An 18903-nucleotide genomic window follows, 5' to 3' on the forward strand; every position below is an offset into this window, starting at 1 on the left:
CTGTTACAGGATGTAAGACTATTACAGAAATATTAACACTGTTGGTGACCACTGACCATATCTAATCCAAAATTTGTCTTTTTTGTTTATCTTTTTTTTTTTTTTTTTTTTTTTTTTTGGTCTTTTCAGGGCCACACATGCACAGCATATGGAAGTTCCCAGGCCAGGGGTCAAATTGGCTTATGCCACAGCAATGCAGGATCCAAGCCTCAACTGCGACCTACACTACAGCTCACGGCAATGCTGGATCCTTAACCCACTGAGCGAGGCCAGGGTCCGAAGCCATGTCCTCATGGATACGAGTCAGGTTTGTTACCACTGAGCCATGGCGGGAACTCCCTGATCCGAAAGTTAAAATGAGACAACCAGGGAGGCTCACTGCTCTGAGTGAACTGGAAATGCCTCCAGGCACTCCTGGTCTGCCTCAGCCACATGAGGTCCTCCCTGTGCTACGCACCGATGTCACTGCAGTACAAGGAAGACCTTCCTCTCTCCGCAGGAGTGGTGTAGCCCAGCTGGTTATTGACAATCAGATGGATGCTCCCACCAATTCTGAAATGTGGGAGATTCGAGAGCGTAAATGTTTCAGGAACGATCCCTTGGCCACAGAAAGAAGCATCACCGTGAACCTAGATCATGGGGGAGAAAAGAAAGACAATGAACATAAGGACTGGAAAAAGTTAGGTTTTCAAAGAGCAACAGGAATAAAAAGAACCATGCTCTCCCCGCTCCCCCTGCGCTCCTAAAAATCTGCTGGCTACAGGATTTTCTAGAATGATGAGGCTGATCACAAGCAGCTTTCAAAGATGCTAAATCAGCCCTTTCCTTCCTGGAGCCACCAGTGGTGACCAATTCCTTCCACTCCACATCCCCTATTGCCCACAGCCATCACCTGGCGCATCCCCATCAAACTGCTGGCAGATACAGCAGCGCCGGAGAAGGAAGGGCGCCTGGAGGTGGAGCAGGAAAAGCAGCTCCAGAAAAACAGGCTGCAAGACAGCAGGAAGGATGCACAGCTTTCAACTCTCCCTCTGCCCCAATTATCCTGCCCCCGAAAGAGACCGAGGTGTAGTCTACATCGCCTGATCCCCACTGGCTGGGCTGGCCCCCACTTTGAACATAAGAGAGTGATGTGACAGCAAAGGCAGGAGGTGTTAGGGGAGAATATATTAGACACAAGTGAAAGGGGGTGTTAAGGAAAAAGCAAAATACTATGCTAAGAGTATCTCTGAAATGCACTGTTCTTCCAGAACTTTTGAAATCTGCTAGATCATGATATCATAAAAACTGTAGACAGAAAGTGGTAGAGAATGGGGTAAGTTTTTTTGAGAAAAGCTGAAGGCAAATAATGAGGGGAGTGTAGGCCTTAGGAGGAAACATGAGCTCCGCCGACTTCACCCTAAATAAAAGGCTATTATCCAGCAAATCGGTATATCATACACCTTAAATTTACACGATGTTATACGGCAAATATATTTTAATTAAAAAATTAATTAAGGGACAAGTTCCTGTGGTGGGCTCAACGGTAACGAACTCAACTAGTATCCATGAGGATGCGGGTTCGATCCCTGGCCTCGCTCAGTGGGTTAAAGGATCCGGCTTTGCCATGAGCTATAGTGTAGGCTACAGACTCAGCTTGGATCCCAAGTTGCTGTGGCTGTGGTGTAGGCCGGCAGGTGTAGCTCTGATCAGACTCCTAGCCTGGGAACCTCCCTAATGCCACGAGTGCTGCCCTAAAAAGCAAAAATAAATAAAATAAAATAAAATAAAATAAAATAGTAAAATAAAATAAAATAAAATAAAAAAGGAGTTCTTATTGGGGCTCAGTGGAAGTGAATCTTGCTAGCATCCATGAGGACACAGGTTCTATCTTGTCCTCACTCAGTGGGTTAAAGGATTCCACTTTGCCATGAGCTGTGGTGTAGGTCACAGATGCAGCTGGGATACGACACTGCTGTGGCTATGGCATAAGCCGGCAACTGTAGGTCCAGTTCAGCCCCTAGCCTGGGAACCTCCATATGCTGCCAGTGTGGCTCTAAAAAGCAAAATAAATAAATAAATAAATAAAATGAGTAAATAAATACATTTTTAAAAGCAAAAAAAAAGGAATTCCTGTTGTGGCTCAGTGGAAACGAATCTGACTAGCATCCACAAGGACACAGGTTCCATCTCTTGCCCCACTCAGTGGGTTAAAGGATCCGGCTTTGCCGTGAGCTGTGGTGTAGGTCGTAGACGCAACTCAGATCTGGCATTACTGAGGCTGTGGTGTAGGCCTGTGGCTACAACTCCGATTCTACCCCTAGCCTGGGAACCTCCATATGCCGTGCGTGCGGCCCCAGAAAAAGACAAAAAAAAAGGGGGGGATCAATTAAGGGAATTCTGGTGTGGTGCAGTGAGTTGAAGATCCAGCACTGTCACTGCAGAGGTTTAGGTCACTGCTGTGGCCCAGGTTCTACACCTAGTCTGGAAATTTCTGCATGCTGTGGGTGCAGCCAAAAAAAAAAAAATTAATTAAATAAAAGGCTATTATCACAAATAGCCAAAATGTTGATTTAAAGAATAAAATGATCTGGAAAAAAAAATTAAACGACCTGATATGGTAACTTTTGGGGTTCTAATAATAGCAGAAATAAAAGACTTAAATATGAATGAAGAAAGAATCCTTGGGAGTTCTCACTGTGACTCAGTGGGTTAAGGACCCACTGTTGCAGTGAGTGTAGCAAAGGTCAGAGATGTGGCTTGGAGCTGGTGTTGCTCAGCTGCAGCTCCAATTTGACCCCTGGCCCGGGAACTTCCATAAACCACATGTGGGCAGTAAAAAACAAAACAAAACAAAACAACAAAGGGAAGCATATTTTTTTCCCCTAGTAACACTGAAAATGTCCTTAAAAGGGTAATTTTTATGTAAGTGGAACATTTAGGCTAAGAAGGGAAGCACTCCTTTGCTTGGTGCAATCTCCAGCCCACACCTTTCCGTCGATAGGGTCCAGAGGGATGAGCGACACTTTGGAGCATCCACACACAGCCAAAGCCTACCCTTACATTATGTCCGAAACACTACACGTTATCTCCATCAATCACTTCAACAACCAGGTGTGGGAGGCCAGGTAAGGGAATCACTACTGTCCTTTCTACAGTAAGAAAACCAAGGTTCAGAAAGAGTATGTATCTCCCATGGCTTGAATTACGTTTGACTCTCTCTGATGCTTCCTTTTTTTTTTTTTTTTTTTTTTTTACTTATTTCCTCGTCTCGCTAAGCCTTTCTCATGGATTAAGGAACTTATAATATTCTCACTTAATCCTCAGAACACTATGAGGAGTTAATACACTCCCATTTAACCTCTAAGATTCAGAAAACCTGGAGTTCCCATTGTGGCGCAGTGGTTAACGAATCCGACTAGGAACCATGAGGTGGTGGGTTTGGTCCCTGCCCTTGCTCAGTGGGTTAACGATCCAGCGTTGCCGTGAGCTGTGGTGTAGGTTGCAGACGAGGCTCGGATCCCGCGTTGCTGTGGCTCTGGCGTAGGCTGGTGGCTACAGCTCCGATTTGACCCCTAGCCTGGGAACCTCCATATGCCTCGGGAGCGGCTCTAGAAATGTCAAAAAGAAAAAATAAATAAATAAATAAATAAAAAACTAAGCAACTAGTAATCATTGTAGGATAGCTCAGAATTAAATAAACTTCATTGAACTACTCCATGGTTTGCTAAATAAGATATATTGTAATTAGCATGATAAAGCTTGCTTCCATTTCTATCTATATACAGCAGGCTGAGATTGCCTGGAGTTAGCTGACAGGATTTTTCTCTTTTTTTAGGCTTGTTGAAAATCCACAGTGATGTTCTGAATCTGTACAATAATTGATAATTAATTTTATGTTCTTGCATTATATGCCTGGAAGACACACACACACACACACACACACACACACAGATCTACTTACTGTGAATATTTTAGAGTATCATGAATTAACTCAAGGTAAAGAGAAAGTCTAGCTAATGACCTGAAGATTTCTACTGATTGGTTGACTGGCTGCGATCACAGCATGTGGGAATTCCTGGACTAGGGATCTAAACCACGCCGTAGTGGTGACTCGGGCCGCCGCAGTGACAACACTGGATCCTTAACCCACTGAGCCACACAGAAACTCCAAGGATTTCTACTTAGAAATACTACAACATAATCAAATCTTTTTTTTTTTTTTTTCCTTTAGGGCTGCATACGGAGGTTCCCAAGCTAGGGGTTGAATCGGAGCTACATCTGCTGGCCTACACCACAGCCACAGCAACGTAGGATCTGAGCAGAGTCTGTGAACTACACCATAGCTCATGGCAACACCAGATCCTTAACCCACTGAGCAAGGCCAGTGTTTCCAGTGAAACCCGCAACCTCGTGTTTCCTAGTCGGATTCATTTCTGCTGCGCCATGACGGGAACTCCATCAAATCCAATTTTGCTTACAATCGATTGTAAATTCACTATATCTCAATAAAAATTTTAAAAATATATGAACCTTTGGGAGGTCCCACTGTGACTCAGCCAGTGTCTGGCCCCCGGAAAATTAACACGAATAAGATAAAGTGGTTATTTATATACACAGTCAAATAGTCTACTGCGTTGTAGATTTATTGATTTCTGTTGGGTTTTGATAACTCAGTTACTGAGTTAATTATTTTCCAGTACTTGAAGTTTCTTTTTTTTTTTTTTTTTTTTCCTTTTTGGTCTTTTTAGGGCTGCACCCACAGCATATGGAAGTGCACAGGCTAGGGGCCAAATCAGAAGTGTAGCTGCCGGCCTACACCACAGCCACAGCAACACAGGATCCAAGCTACATACTCAACCTACACCACAGCTCACAGCAACTCCAGATCCTTAACCCACCGAGCGAGGCCAGGGATCGAACCTGAATCCTCACGGATATTAATTGGGTTTGTTAGCACTGAGCCATAATAGGAGTACCTTTTTCTTTTTTATGGCTACACCTGCAGCATATGGAAGTTCCCAGGCTAGGGGTCAAATAGGAGATGCAGCTGCCACCCTACGCCACAGCCACAGCCACACAGGATCCTAGCCGTGTCTGCGACCTACACCACAGCTTGCGGCAACACTGGATCCTTTAACCCACTGAGGGAGGCCAAGGATCAAACCCTCATTCTCGTGAACACTATGTTCTTAAATGACTGAGTCACAGTGGGACCTCCCAAAGGTTCATATATTTTTAAAATTTTTATTGAGATATAGTGGATTTACAATAGTATCTAAGTTTCATGTGTACAACGTAGTGCTTTATAATTATCAAAGGTTATACGCCATTTATAGTTTTCATAAAATATTGGCTCTATTCCCTATACTGTATAGTATATCCTTGTAGTTTATTTTATACGTGGTCGTTTGTATAAACTATTTAATCTCCTACCCCTATCTTGCCCCTTCCCTTTCCCCACTGGTAACCACTAATTTGTTCTCTTTATCTGTGAGTCTGTTTCTTTTTTATTATATTCACTAGTTTGTTGTATTATTTAGATTCCATAAAGGTTCCTATGGAAGTGAATACTTGCAGAAGAAAAATATGACCCACGCTCCAAACTTCTAAAATACACCTGTTAGGTTACCAAAAACTGGGGGGAGCAGAGGAAGTAATATGCTAACAACGTGTACTGTTTGCCTTAATCCCAAAGACATTCACTGTAAAATGAAGAAGCAAGGAATTCCCTGGGGGCCTAGTGGGTTAAAGATCTGGCATTGCAAGCACTGTGGCTTGGGTCACGGCTGTAGCATGGGTTTGATCCCTGGCCCAGGAACTTTCATGAGCCACAGGCGCAGCCTAAATAAATAAATAAAAATAAAATGAACAAACAAGCAAACAAAATAAACCCAGACTCCTGCAGCCTTGTTAGACAGAAGGATACCATGTTGTCTCCAAGAGGGTTATACTTTCAGAAAAATAATGACACCTGTCGTCTTAGCAGAGGCAGGGTTGCTGGTCTGGACCCCCCTTAACGAATTCATTACTTAAGAAAGGAACCACAGTAAAGACCTCAAAGCCAGCTGCCTTGAGATTAGATCTCACATTTGCTATGAATGTTTAAAACAACCCTAGAATCTTCTTTTCCCAAAAGTTCATCTCAGGAGTTCCCACTGTGGTTCAGTGGGTTAAGAATCCGCCTAGGGGGATCCCATCGTGGCTCAGTGGTTTCCGAATCCGACAAGCATCCATGAGGATGCGGGTTTGATCCCTGGCCTCGCTCAGTGGGTTAAGGATCCAGGCGTTGCTGTGAGCTGTGATGTAGGTTGCAGGTGCGGCTTGAATCTGGCATTGCTGTGGCTGTGGCGTAGGCCGGTGGCTGCAGCTCCGATTGGACCCCTAGCCTAGGAACCTCCATATGCCTTGGGTGTGGCCCTAAGAAAAAGACACACACACACAAATCCATCTCATCTTGAGACATGTCTGCTGTCTCCTGTCCTAAGTGCCCACCCGGGCCCTTTCTTCCTGATCTTCCCAACCTCTGGCCTCACTTCCCGAAGGTACCAGTACCTGCAGGCAAATGACTTTGTCCCCAGGCTGAGCCGAACTGTCTGGAGAGTAGTCCCCATCCTGCCTCGACTGCTGCCTCCCACGGGTCTTCCCGACAGCCACGGGGTTCACGGCTTCCAGGTGGGAGGGGTTAGGGAGCATGGTCACGTGGAGGGGATGGTGTGCCCCGAAGTCCAGGTCAACCGAGGAGGTCAGGTGAGACAGGACATCGCCAACGTTGGAGACGTTTTCCGGAAATTCACTTAAGCCTCGCATTTTACGGAACATCAACTATGTCAAGTGAACATACGAGAAAAAATGTCTTTCATCAAATAGACAAGTAGGGAAGAAAGAGGTGGTTCATTTCAATCATACAATAAAAAACTTTATGCAAATGCTGTTACAGCTATTATGGACGATGCATTATTTAAAGTTAGGCACAAACTTATAACTGCTCAAAGAGAACAAATTTGGAGATGTTCACAGTCAAATAAAGTTCCGATACTTCAAGAAGAGTCTAGCATCATACAGATGGTAAGTTACCCCTGCCTTTTATTTTATTTTTTATTTTATTTTTATTTATTTATTTATTTATTTTTTGTCTTTTTGCCATTTCTTGGGCTGCTCCTGAGGCAGACATATGGAGGTTCCCGGGCTAGGGGTCCAATCGGAGCTGTAGCTGCCAAGCCTACGCCAGAGCCACAGCAACACGGGATCCGAGCCGCGTCTGCGACCTACACCACAGCTCGCGGCAACGCTGGATCCTTAACCCACTGAGTGAGGCCAGGGATCAAACCTGCAACCTCATGGTTCCTAGTCGGATTCGTTTCCACTGCGCCACGACGGGAACTCCACCCCTGCCTTTTAATAAGCAAAAATTTTTTTTTGATTGCGCCTGTGGCAGTCGGAAGTTCCTGGGCCAGGAATCGAACCTTTGTCACAGCAGTAACCTGACCACTGCAGTGACAATGCCAGATCCTTAACCCACTAGGTCATCAGGGAAATCCTCTTTCTTTTTTTTTGGCCACACCTGCAGTATGTGGAAGTTCCTGGGCCAGGGATCGAGCACTTGCCACAGCAGTCATCAGAGCCACTGAGTGACAGTGCTGAATCCTTAACCCACTAGGCCACCAGGAAACTCCTCTTTTCCTTTCTTTTTTTCTTTTTTTGGTTGATTGCACCTGAGACTTGTGGAAGTCCCTGAGCTAGGGATCAAACCTGTGCCATGGAAATAACCAGAGCCACTGCAGTGACAACACCAAATCCTTAACCGGCTGAGCCAGAAGGGAACTCCTGGAATTCCTCTTTTCTGTTCTCAGGATACATTGTTCATTGATTATTTCCACGATACTCCTGGACCAATGACTCATATGCTTAGCTGGTTTTCAAAGAAAGAATTATTACCTTTGGTTCTATTCTGTTATAATCCACTGCACATCACTGGTGGGAAACACACCGAGTCACTTACCTCTGGAGGGAACTGCAGAAGGCCTGTCAGTAGGTTCAGCCTCCCTCTATGGGGCATCCCAATAATGACATCGGTGACCCCGCTGTAGGCAGCCGTTCTCAGCAGCTCGTAGAAAAAGCCCATCATGCTTTCAGCACCTTCGCCTCCGTATCGCTTCACCGTGGCAAACTTGGTGGCCAAAAAGTGGTCAAAGGCCTATGGAACACCACGTCGATGCATTCATTACAGGAGGGCTGACGGCTCGGGTCAAAGTCAAACACGTGTAAGAATTCTGACCCCCGCGCCGCTTTAAGCAGCTGCACCAGAGCCCCGACACTTCAGACCCCAGAGACAGACAGAAAGTCACCCAGAGCCCGGCAGTAATGCCCTGCCGGGGACACCAGACAGCATCAGGGACACGGAGAAAATAACCTGCATGATAGAATAACCCACCCCAGCCAGAATCCCCTCAGAATCCACTTCCTTCTATACTAGGGGCCAGGGCCTCTCCCAGGACTTGGGTTTAATATGGGGCTCTCCAGCAGTATTTCATCTGGGCTGCAGACTAGCCAACGACCCAAATAATTAGGAACAGGTTTTTTGTCATTGCTTTTTATTTTGTTTTCCTTGTAGGGCCGTACCTTCAGCATGTGGAAGTTCCCAGGCTAGGGGTAGAATTGGAGCTACAGCTCAGGGCAACACCAGATCCTCAACCCATTGAGTGAGACCAGGGATTGAACCCACATCCTCATGGATACTAGTCAGGTTCTTAACCCACTGAGCCACAACGGGAACTCTGGGTTTTTTTGTTTTTTTGTTTTGTTTTGTTTTGTTTTTGTTTTTGTTTTTTGTCTTTTTGCCATTTCTTGGGCCGCTCCCGCGGCATATGGAGGTTCCCAGGCTAGGGGTCGAATTGGAGCTGCAGCCACCGGCCTACGCCAGAGCCATAGCAACGCGGGATCTGAGCCGCATCTGCAACCTACACCACAGCTCACGGCAACGCCGGATCCTTAACCCACTGAGCAAGGGCAGGGACCGAACCCATAACCTCATGGTTCCAAGTCGGATTCGTTAACCATTGCGCCACGACGGGAACTCCTGTTTTTTTTCTTTCTTTTTTTTTTTTTTTTTTTGTCATCTTGATGTGCTTGAGTCCAGCTCACAGCCCTGACACACACTCAGTGGATTACTCTGTATAGAGAGCTTCTTCCTTATCGAGTTCTCCTTTTTCTTTGTTTCTTTTTTGTTGTTGCTGTTGTTTTGTTTTTTGCTCTTTAGGGCCACACCTGTGGCATATGGAAGTTCCCAGGCTAAGAGGCAAATCAGAGCTGCAGCTACCGGCCTACACCACAGCCAGGGCAACACTGGATCTGAGCTGCATCTGTGACCTACACTGCAGCTGGCAGCAAGGCCAGATCCTTAACCCACTGAGCAAGGCTAGGGATCAAACCTGCATCCTCCTAGATACTAGACAGGTTCTTAACCTGCTGAGCCACAACAGCAACTCCTCTTTTACTTTTTTATCACTTCAGATCATAAAAGGAGAAATCAGATCTTAAGGATTTTTCGGTCTCATATACAGGAGATAGACAAATACATAAAAAGCATCGACGCTGAGGAGAATCAACAGATCCACTGTTTGGCAATCTACTTTTTTCTGCTTGGAATAAAGTGGTGTGTATTATAGTCTGTTGTGTTGAGGCCATGGGGTAAGCTCAGGAGCTCCTGTCTTAACTCCCTCTCTTCCACATGTATAGATCTTTGTGGAAAATGAGCCAACCAATTCCTTTGCTATTAGCTGCTACACTTTTTTTTTTTCATCTTTTTGGGCTGCTCCCATGGCCTATGGAGGTTCCCAGGCTAGGGGTCTAATTGGAGCTGTAGCCACCCGCCTACGCCACAGCCACAGCCACACAGGATCCGAGCCACGTTTGTGACCTACACCACAGCTCACGGCAACACCGGATCCTTAACCCACTGAGCGAGGCCAGGGATCGAACCCGCAACCTCATGGTTCCCAGTCAGATTCGTTAACCACTGCGCCACAACAGGAACTCCTTAGCTGCTACTCTTATACCTGAGATTCTAGCATGAGTTTCGACAAATGTTTTCGCTCTTCTGTGGTAAATGCCTCCTTTTTCAGTTCCTCAAACCTCTTGGCAAACCAGTCCTTCTCCTCCTGGCTCTGAAGCTGGGACGTTTCAATGGAAATCTGCCCACAGTAGATCTGGTTGAGATAGGCCACGACTTCCTCGAGAGAGGCCTCCTCCTTCCCCATGTTCAATAAGCCTACGAAAACAAAGAGATTGTTTTAGAGAACAAGCAACCACGTAACTCATGATCGAACACACTAAACGCCTTATTGCAATTCCGAGTGCTTCATTCCAAATAGCTTGGGTCATCATCAGTGGTTATCTAGATTTTTCTAAAACTGAAAGTGGGAGTTCCCGTCGTGGCTCAGCAGAAATGAATCTACTGTCCATGAGGACGCAGGTTCAATCCCTGGCCTCACTCGGTGGGTTAAGGATCTGCCGTTGCTGTGGCTGTGGTGTAGGCTACAGCTCTGATTTGGCCCCTAGCCTGGGAACCTTCATATGCCGAGAGTGCAACCCTTAAAAAAATTTTTTTAAAGTGAAAGTAAAAATATGGTGGAAGGTCATAAGGTAGTGAAGCTAAGAAAGGAAATAAAAATCTTTCTTCCCCCAAATAGAGCCATGATGCTTCACGCCAAATTATGACTCTATAGTCAGTACAAACTTAACTTTGAAACCTACCTTTCAACTGCTTTATAGCTACAAATCAAATATACTACCCTTATTTAAAATATCTATCTACCAAAATGTTCATCTTATATTAATATCTACAAAGCAATGCCTATTATTAAACAATTGGTCTTAATGGAATTAATATTGATAGCAATGCAACATTCTAAGGTAAAAGGAAATCTCCCTGAACCTTAGCCAAAGAACAGGAAGGCTTGTAATATGGCATTAGCCCAGCACTAAATCACTTATCCATCATTTGCCTAAACCTACAATGTAAGTTTAACAAACCAACATTTGCTACATGTCACTGCGGTTTCTTAAACGTTAGCTCTTTGACACTGATTGACCATTCTGCAGTGAAAATGAGACTATGTATGTCTCTTGATTTCAGGAGTTCCCCTTGTGGCTCAGCAGTAACAAACCTGACAAGTATCCATGAGGATGTGGGTTTGATCCCTGGCCTTGGTCCGTGGGTTAAGGATCGTGTTGCTGTGAGCTATGGTGTAGGTTGCAGACATGGCTCACATGCAGGTATCCAGCGTTGCCGTGGTGTAGGCCAGCAGCTGCAGCTCCAATTTGACCCCTAGCCTGGGAATTGCCCTATGCTATGGGTGTGGCCGTAAAAAGACAAAAACAAAAACAAACAAAACTGATTTCAATTCCTCTTTACCCAGACATGTAATTACCGGATCATAGGATAGTTCTATTTTTAATTTTCTCAAGACCCTTGATACTGTTCCCATAGCAGCTGCACCAACTTGCATTTCAACCTGATGGTGCACAGGGCTCCCTTTTCTGCACATCCTCACTGACACTTGCTATGGCTTGTTTTTCTGAGGATGGCCAATGGCCATTCTGACAGGTGGGAGGTGACAGCTCATTACGGTTTTGATTTGCATTTCCCTGAAGATTCCTGATGCGGTACACCTTTTCACGTACCTGCTGGCCATTTGTTTATATGACCTGAACACAGCGGAAACGCACCCTATGGGGAGACCATTCTAGAACCTCAAGACTGCTCCTCCCAGATGGTGTTCAGACGTGCCCCTCACTCTCTCCTCTCACCCTGGGGAAACCTCAGCTCCAGCAGGCATGTGGGTTCTTCAAGAACAAAGAAAGGAGGAGTTCCTGTCGTGGCTCAGTGGTTAACTAACCCAACTAGTATCCAATCCCTGGCCTCGCTCAGTGGGTTAAGGATCCAGTGTGGCTGTGACCTGTGGTGTAGGTCACAGATGCAGCTGGCGTGGTTGTGGCTGTGGCGCAGGCTGGCCGCTGTATAACTCCTATTTGACCCCTAGCCACGGAACTTCCATATGTCGCACCTGCAGACCTAAAAAGCAAAAAAAAGAAGGGAGCCCCACCTCTGCTGGCAGTTAACTATTAATGAGGACAGTTGATTGTTCATGGGGTTTTACCTGCAGTATTGAAGGGTCCCTGCAAAGTCTGCACGAGGGCTTGGATTTCAGGCACATTCTCCTGCAGCGCTTGGCCAGTGAAGAGGGGGTTGATTTTGGCCGCTTTATGACCGTGCTCGCAATATACAGTTACCAACCTGGCAAGGCCATGATCCACTAAATCACAGGGGAAAAAAGAAGAAAATAAACAGTTTAGGAAATGCCCACAAGCCACAAAATCAGTTCTTCAAAGCTGCCTTTGAGACCTCAGACATTTCTCACACATTGCTCCTACCCACCCCGTCTGTCAGAGGTTTTCAGGATTAAAGATTACCCGTGTCCAGGAAAACACTTATTTCCTTAAATTTATCTCCTGAGAGCAAAAGTCACTGAAAGATTACAGAAAGAAAACAGAACCAAGAGTGCACATTTGTGAAAATAACTATGCCCACGGATATTCAAAGGAAACACCCCAAATGGAAAACAACAGTTAAAACACTGAGATTATGAATAGTTACAATCCTCATAATTATTATTTGAGATTTTAATATCATACATAAAAAACAGAGACAAGTTGAACTACAAAACCAATGTTGCATTTTGTTCCTTTATTTCTTTAAGACCCCACGGATATATTTATATTTATCTATTTCATAGACTCATGAAACCACAGACGAGGAAGAGACTTTAGAAATGATCTTGCTACTCACATAATAAAAAAAAAATCCCATTTGTACCATTTTAAATGGGTAATTCCTCAGTCTCTACTTAAAGGGGACTTATTCTCTTTCAATGAAGCCAGTTCTATCTTATATGATTGTATATCGATCCAAAAGCTCCTTTTTTTCCCTTTCCCACATGAAAGCCCTCCTAAAATTCGGGGGGAAATCCTTCAAGCCCGCACTCAGTTAGCTTTCAGTTCATCAAGGTGGTCCTGCAAAAATGCAGCACAACTCTCTGGACGAGCAGATCCACTGTTAAAGGCACACATTCTCTGAACAGGTTTTTACCTTTCTGTCTTTTCTTAAGGGCTGCACCTGCGGCATATGGAGGTTCCCAGGCTAGGGGTTGAATCAGAGCTGTAGCCTACACCACAGCCACAGCCATGCCAGATCCGAGCCACGTCTCTGCCTACACCACAGCTCACGGCAACACTGGATCCTTAACCCACTGAGGGAGACCAGGGATCGAATCAGCATCCTCATGGATCCTAGTCGGATTCGCTTCTGCTGAGCCACAACGGGAACTCCAGAACAGTTGTTTAAAATTGTGTTTTTGGAGTTCCCACTGCAGTGCAACAGGATTGGTGGTATCTCTGGAGCAATGAGACACAGGTTTGGGGTTCCGGTGTTGCTGCAGCTCTCATATCTGATCCCTATCCTGAGAACTCCATATGCTGTGGGATGGCCAAAAAAAGAAAAAAAAAAATTGTGTTTTTATTTTCAGAAGCCAAAGAAAATTGTTAGCATATTTTGAAACATCTAATGAGCATTTTATAAACATGTATTGCCACGCAATGACTTCAGAGCTAAATGCGTGCGTGCTGGGTCTGCATCCAGGGTACTGCCAGGTGTCCCTCTTGTCACAGGCTTAGAGGAAAGAACAGATATGTACTGAATATGCATTCAATATTCATCTTGAATAAGAAGGATGTGTCTGCATTAATCTAACAGTTAAGAGGAGCCAGACTATATCTAATGAACTAATCAATCCCAGGAAGTGAACCAATTTCAAGCCGGAGGTTAGTCATTTTGCTATAGGTTCTATTCTGACCTTATTCTAGTTCTCAACTGCTGTAGGACAACGTCATATTTCTGGATAAAGTCGAGATAGATTTGTCTAAAGCATTGTCCCTGTTGGCCACGCCTCTTTATTTTATCTCATTTTCCTTTTAGGGCTACACCTGAGGCATATGGAAGTTCCCAGGCAAGGGGTCAAACTGGAGCTACAGCTGCTGGCCTACACCACAGCCACAGCAATGCTGGATCCGTGCTGTGTCTGCGACCTATACCACGGCTCCGGGCAATGCTGGATCCCTGACCCACTGAGCGAGGCCAGGGATCGAACACCCTCCTCATGACTACTAGTCGGGTTCATTACGGCTGAGCCACAATGGGAACTCCAGGCCATGCCTCTTTAAAAACACCAGCTTCCCTGGGCTCTCTGGCATTGCAAGCTCCTGGGTTTCCTCACAACTCACTGGCTGGGGGTGGCCAGAGTTGGGGTTGGGCTCGATGGCGGGGCGGTCTTCCTCTTTGTCCATCTCTAAAATACTGGTGCTCCCTGGGTCTCAGGTGCTCCCCGGGTCTCAGTCTCCCTTCCCTCTGGGTGATCTCCTCCATACTTCCAACATCACCCACAAAACTACATCCTTGGGGAGGAAGTCCAACGGTAAACTGTCAGCGCTATCGTCACACGCTCACAGCAATCTACTAGCCCCCTTTTGAAAACATTCTCTGAATGAACTCATGTCAGCTCGGAGAGATCACTGCTCCAACTTCTAACTGAAATTTTTCATTGAAAAGCCAAGCTTGGAGTTCCCGTTATGGCTCAGTGGAAACGAACCCAACCAGTATCCATGAGGATGGGGGTGCGATCCTTGGCCCCACTCAGTGGGTTAAGGATCCGGCATTGCTGCAAGCGGCGGGGTAGGTCGTAGATGCAGCTCAGATCTGGTGTGGTTGTGGCATAGGTCGGCAGCCGCAGCTCCTAGCCTGGGATTCAGCCCCTAGCCTGGGAACATCCATGTGCCGCAGGTGCGGCCTTAAAAAGAAAAAAAGAAAAGCCAAGCTTTTCATGATGCTCTAGAACACTGGCGGGGGAGTTGGCACAAAAGGATGTTGTTCGCCCAAAGAACACATGGCAGCTTCTATTCTGGAAGGACCAGAGAGAGGGCTGCTCCCCTCCCACCTCGGGCACATCCTACATCCACCCTGACAAGGCTTTCTCTCAGATCCTCGGTTCATCGCTGTTTTCTTCTGCCAGACCCAGTCCTGGACCTCTTCTCTCTCTGCCTCCCAGATCCTTCCACTGTGACCCCTGGAATCCTGTTCGGTGATGAACAAGCCTCCCTACATTCTCTACCTCCTCCTAAACGATCCTTATACTCCTGTCCTTACGGGGATCTGCCTTCCCCAGAGGACACAGGTAGAGGCTGAAGCTCCGGACCACCCACACCCACGGCCCTCAAGCATGGGGGAGGGAGGGTGGAGCCCAGGCGTCCGCGTTGTGCACTGACTTTTTCCTGTGTTAGTCCTCTAACTCTATAAACCCCCAGCCTTCGGCAGGACACGCCACAGTGCTGCTAACTAATCCCCACTGGCCAAGAGGCATCATAACATAATGTGGTAGAATGCTTACTGCAAAGGTGTCACTTTGTTTAGATGAGTGAAGGTTCTAAGACAATATATATAGCATGAGCCTGATTTTTGTTAAAATGATTGTATAATATATAATATTAATTTCATTATATGGCATATCTAGCATATTAGTATCTTTCTAAGCTTCCTATATGTATATGCATTTACATATGCATATGCATTTGCATATATATATTTCGTATATAAAGGAAATAGACCAAAAACTTAGTAAGGATCCTATGTCAAAATTCCTAATTTTTTCTTGCTTATCATATTTCCTAAGTTTTCCTCAGTGAACGTGTATAGTAGAGCTCTTTAAATTGTATCCATTTAACTGACTCGCAATCTACTCCACGCAGAAAACTTTTTACTTCCTGGATCTCTCCGTTGCCTTCACTAGTTGACTACATGCTTGTAAGAATAAATTATATGTGTTCCTAAGGTCGTTGCTATGGGGAAAAGTAAAACATTAGGGGAAAAATGATAAAAATCCAGGAGGTTCTGCATTCAGATTGCTTTCATAAGTGCTCTTCATTTTAAAGATCTGCATATACAAAACTAAAAATAAATATATGTAAGTTAAAATACATAAAGCATCTCTCATTTCCTTCCGGTATTCCTTAATTTAAAGACTTGTCTTTAACTGACCAAGTTTCATTTTCAAATGTACTGGATAAAATTGCCTCAGCTGGAATACATTGGTAGCAAATACTGAAATTAAAAGATTTATGTATTTATTTATTTGGCCACATCCACAGCACTTAGAAGTTCCCAGGCCAGGGACTGAATCAGAGCCACAGCTGTGACCTATGCCACAGCTGCAGCAATGCGGGATCCTTAACCCCCTCGCCAGGCTGGAGATGGACTCTGTACCTCAGCAGCAACCCAAGCTGCTGCAGAGCTCACGCCAGGTCCTTAACCCACTGTGCCACAGCAGGAACTCCTTAAAAGATTTAAATGGATGAGATGACAGCAATATCTTCTTCAGAAAAACAAACAAAATCCTTGTTACCTTATATATCAAAAGATTACTATAAGAGAAAAATGAGTTCCTTCACCCTGGGACATAAGACTAGCCTAACAACTTAGTGCTCATGATATTGACAAAAATTCAGAGGAATTTAATTGGATGTTTAATCCCTAAACAGCCAGAGAGAATAGGGCAAACAACAGCAGTATGGACACACACTTCTTCAAAACAGAAAGTATTGGGAGTTCCCGTCATGGCTCAGTGGTTAACGAATCCAACTAGGAACCATGAGGTTGCGGGTTCGATCCCTGGCCTCGCTCAGTGGGTTAAGGATCCGGCGTTGCCGTGAGCTGTGGTGTAGGTCGCAGACATGGCTCGGATCCCGTGTTGCTGTGGCTGTGGTGTAGGCTGGCGGCTACAGCTCCAATTCGACCCCTAGCCTGGGAACCTCCATATGCCTCAAGAGCGGCCCTGGAGATGGCAAAAAGACAAAAAACAGACAGACAAACAAACACCCGGAAAGTATTGGAAGCATGCTTCTGGCTCAAGAGGCTGGCTCATAGTAGATGCTAGAGGAAGATTTGTTATTATCTGAATGAGTCAAGTCCTGAGATCCAGCGTATGGTAATGGTGTCACAGAACCTCCTGATCAAAGATTTCCAGAGCCCTCAAACATGAGGTACGAGAGTTGCGGTGGATCCTTCCTGCCCCCTCAGGGCCTCTCTCTCTGAGACCTGCACCCTCCCCTCCCAACAGGTGGGTTCCAGTGACCATGTCTATATCACTCCACTCTGCCTCCCAACAAGTCCGTGGATTCCAAAGATATCCGAGTCAAGGCAGGTCAGATCCAGTCTTCCCAGAACTGGAGACTTGGAATTGAGAGCCACGAGAAGGAAGAGCGTGAGCGTGTGGTCCTTAGAAACACCAGCATGCAAGGTGTATGCCCTTGGGTGGCATCTGGGAACCTGAATTTCAGGAATGTCCTCACCCATCCCTAACTGATACAGGTGATCCACTGTGCCCAGACTGTATGTGCCAACAAGGTGGTTTATGTCATCACCTGCTTTCCTGCTGGGAGTCTGGATCTGGACACACCCAGAAGGTGCTTATATGAACATCTCCCTGGGGCCAAGTCTTGAATAGGCTTCCCTAGGCAGGAATACTGCATGTATGTTGCTGTGTTTCTGGAAGAGGAGTGTGTTCTGGGTGACCCCTTGTGGGAGAGAGAGCAGAAGGGAGCCTGCATAGTGGTTCCTTGGGCCTGTCCTGTGCCTTCGCCACAATGGTCCTGCTGTGCATTCTTATCGCATCACTACAATCCATCCTAACCACGAACACAACTATATTCTGATGCCACGCGTCCCTTCTGGAAATCTCTAAATGTGGGAGTGGCTTGAGGACCCCCCGACACACATTATGGGTGACACAGGAGCTAAGTGCCTTCACCACTGTGCCTTTTGGAACCATATACAGCTTCTGCCAGTATCCCTAGAGTCAGCTCTTTTCTTGGTTACTGGACACATCTTTCGGTTCTAGGAGATATCCTTGCACCCTTCCAATAAATACCCCCCCCTTTTTTCTTTTTATGGCTGCAACCGTGGCATATGGAAGCACCTGGGCCAGGGACTGAATCTGAGCCACAGCTGCAGCAACGTCAGATCCTCTAACCCACTGCTCCAGGCTGGGGGTGAACCCGAGTCTCCCCAGCAACCCAAGCAGCTGTGGTCAGATTCTTAATCCACTGGGAACTCCTCCCCTCTTTGCTTAAGATGGCCAGAGAGGCTTTCTATTGCTGTGACCCAAAGAATCTTATCTAAAACAAGAGTAGAAATAAATAAATAAATAAATAAATAAAACAAGAGTAAAAAATATTATGATAGGGATATCTACATCAATTACTTTACTCTCGGCTCTAAGCAAACATGATGGGAACACCGACTAGTGTTGAAGAGTATTTTATTTTCAGGAAGGAATTTGTTCATATTAACCAGCATGAAATAGACTGATGACTGGAACTCAACTAAACTTAGTACTTGAACTAAAAGTTAATACAGTTCTTTTTCATCATCTGGTCATAAACAGCCTCCCCCAAAATATCTAGGTCCAATCCACAGTCTATTTGCATTCTAGGCAGCATAAATTTTAATACAAGTGGGAATATTGAATATCTATAAACACGTTGAGGATTCCAAGAAAGAGAAGTCCCTTAAGCCCTATTAAAATGAGATGGCTGATACCAGTTTTAATGTAGGAACTTCATAGATTACCACATCAAAAGCCAAGACTTTGGCATTCCTAGATGGCACAATAGTATCCGCATCATCTCTGAAGCGCCAGGATGTAGGTGCAATCTCTGGCCAGGCACAGTGGGTTACAGGATCCAACACTGCCAAAGCTGCAGCATAGGTCACAACTGTGGCTCAGATCTGATCCCTGGCCTGGGGACTCCATGTGC

At 45.5% G+C, this 18903-nt stretch overlaps 1 protein-coding gene across 2 annotated transcripts in view; it reads right to left on the bottom strand.

Annotated features, from left to right (window-relative positions):
- DHTKD1 (dehydrogenase E1 and transketolase domain containing 1) overlaps nucleotides 1–18903 on the bottom strand; it is a 54905-nt gene that overhangs the window by 24991 nt on the left and 11011 nt on the right. For both annotated transcript variants that reach the window (XM_021064993.1, XM_021064992.1), the window contains exons 2-6: nucleotides 12141–12296; nucleotides 10038–10249; nucleotides 7982–8176; nucleotides 6535–6804; nucleotides 458–629 (exon numbers count right to left, since the gene is read on the bottom strand). In XM_021064993.1, the coding sequence (XP_020920652.1) occupies nucleotides 458–629; nucleotides 6535–6804; nucleotides 7982–8176; nucleotides 10038–10249; nucleotides 12141–12296 (1005 nt within the window). The remainder of the gene's footprint in view (nucleotides 1–457; nucleotides 630–6534; nucleotides 6805–7981; nucleotides 8177–10037; nucleotides 10250–12140; nucleotides 12297–18903) is intronic.

This window comes from Sus scrofa, chromosome 10, assembly GCF_000003025.6.
Source record: "Sus scrofa isolate TJ Tabasco breed Duroc chromosome 10, Sscrofa11.1, whole genome shotgun sequence".
In the NCBI taxonomy this organism is placed as follows: domain Eukaryota; kingdom Metazoa; phylum Chordata; class Mammalia; order Artiodactyla; family Suidae; genus Sus; species Sus scrofa.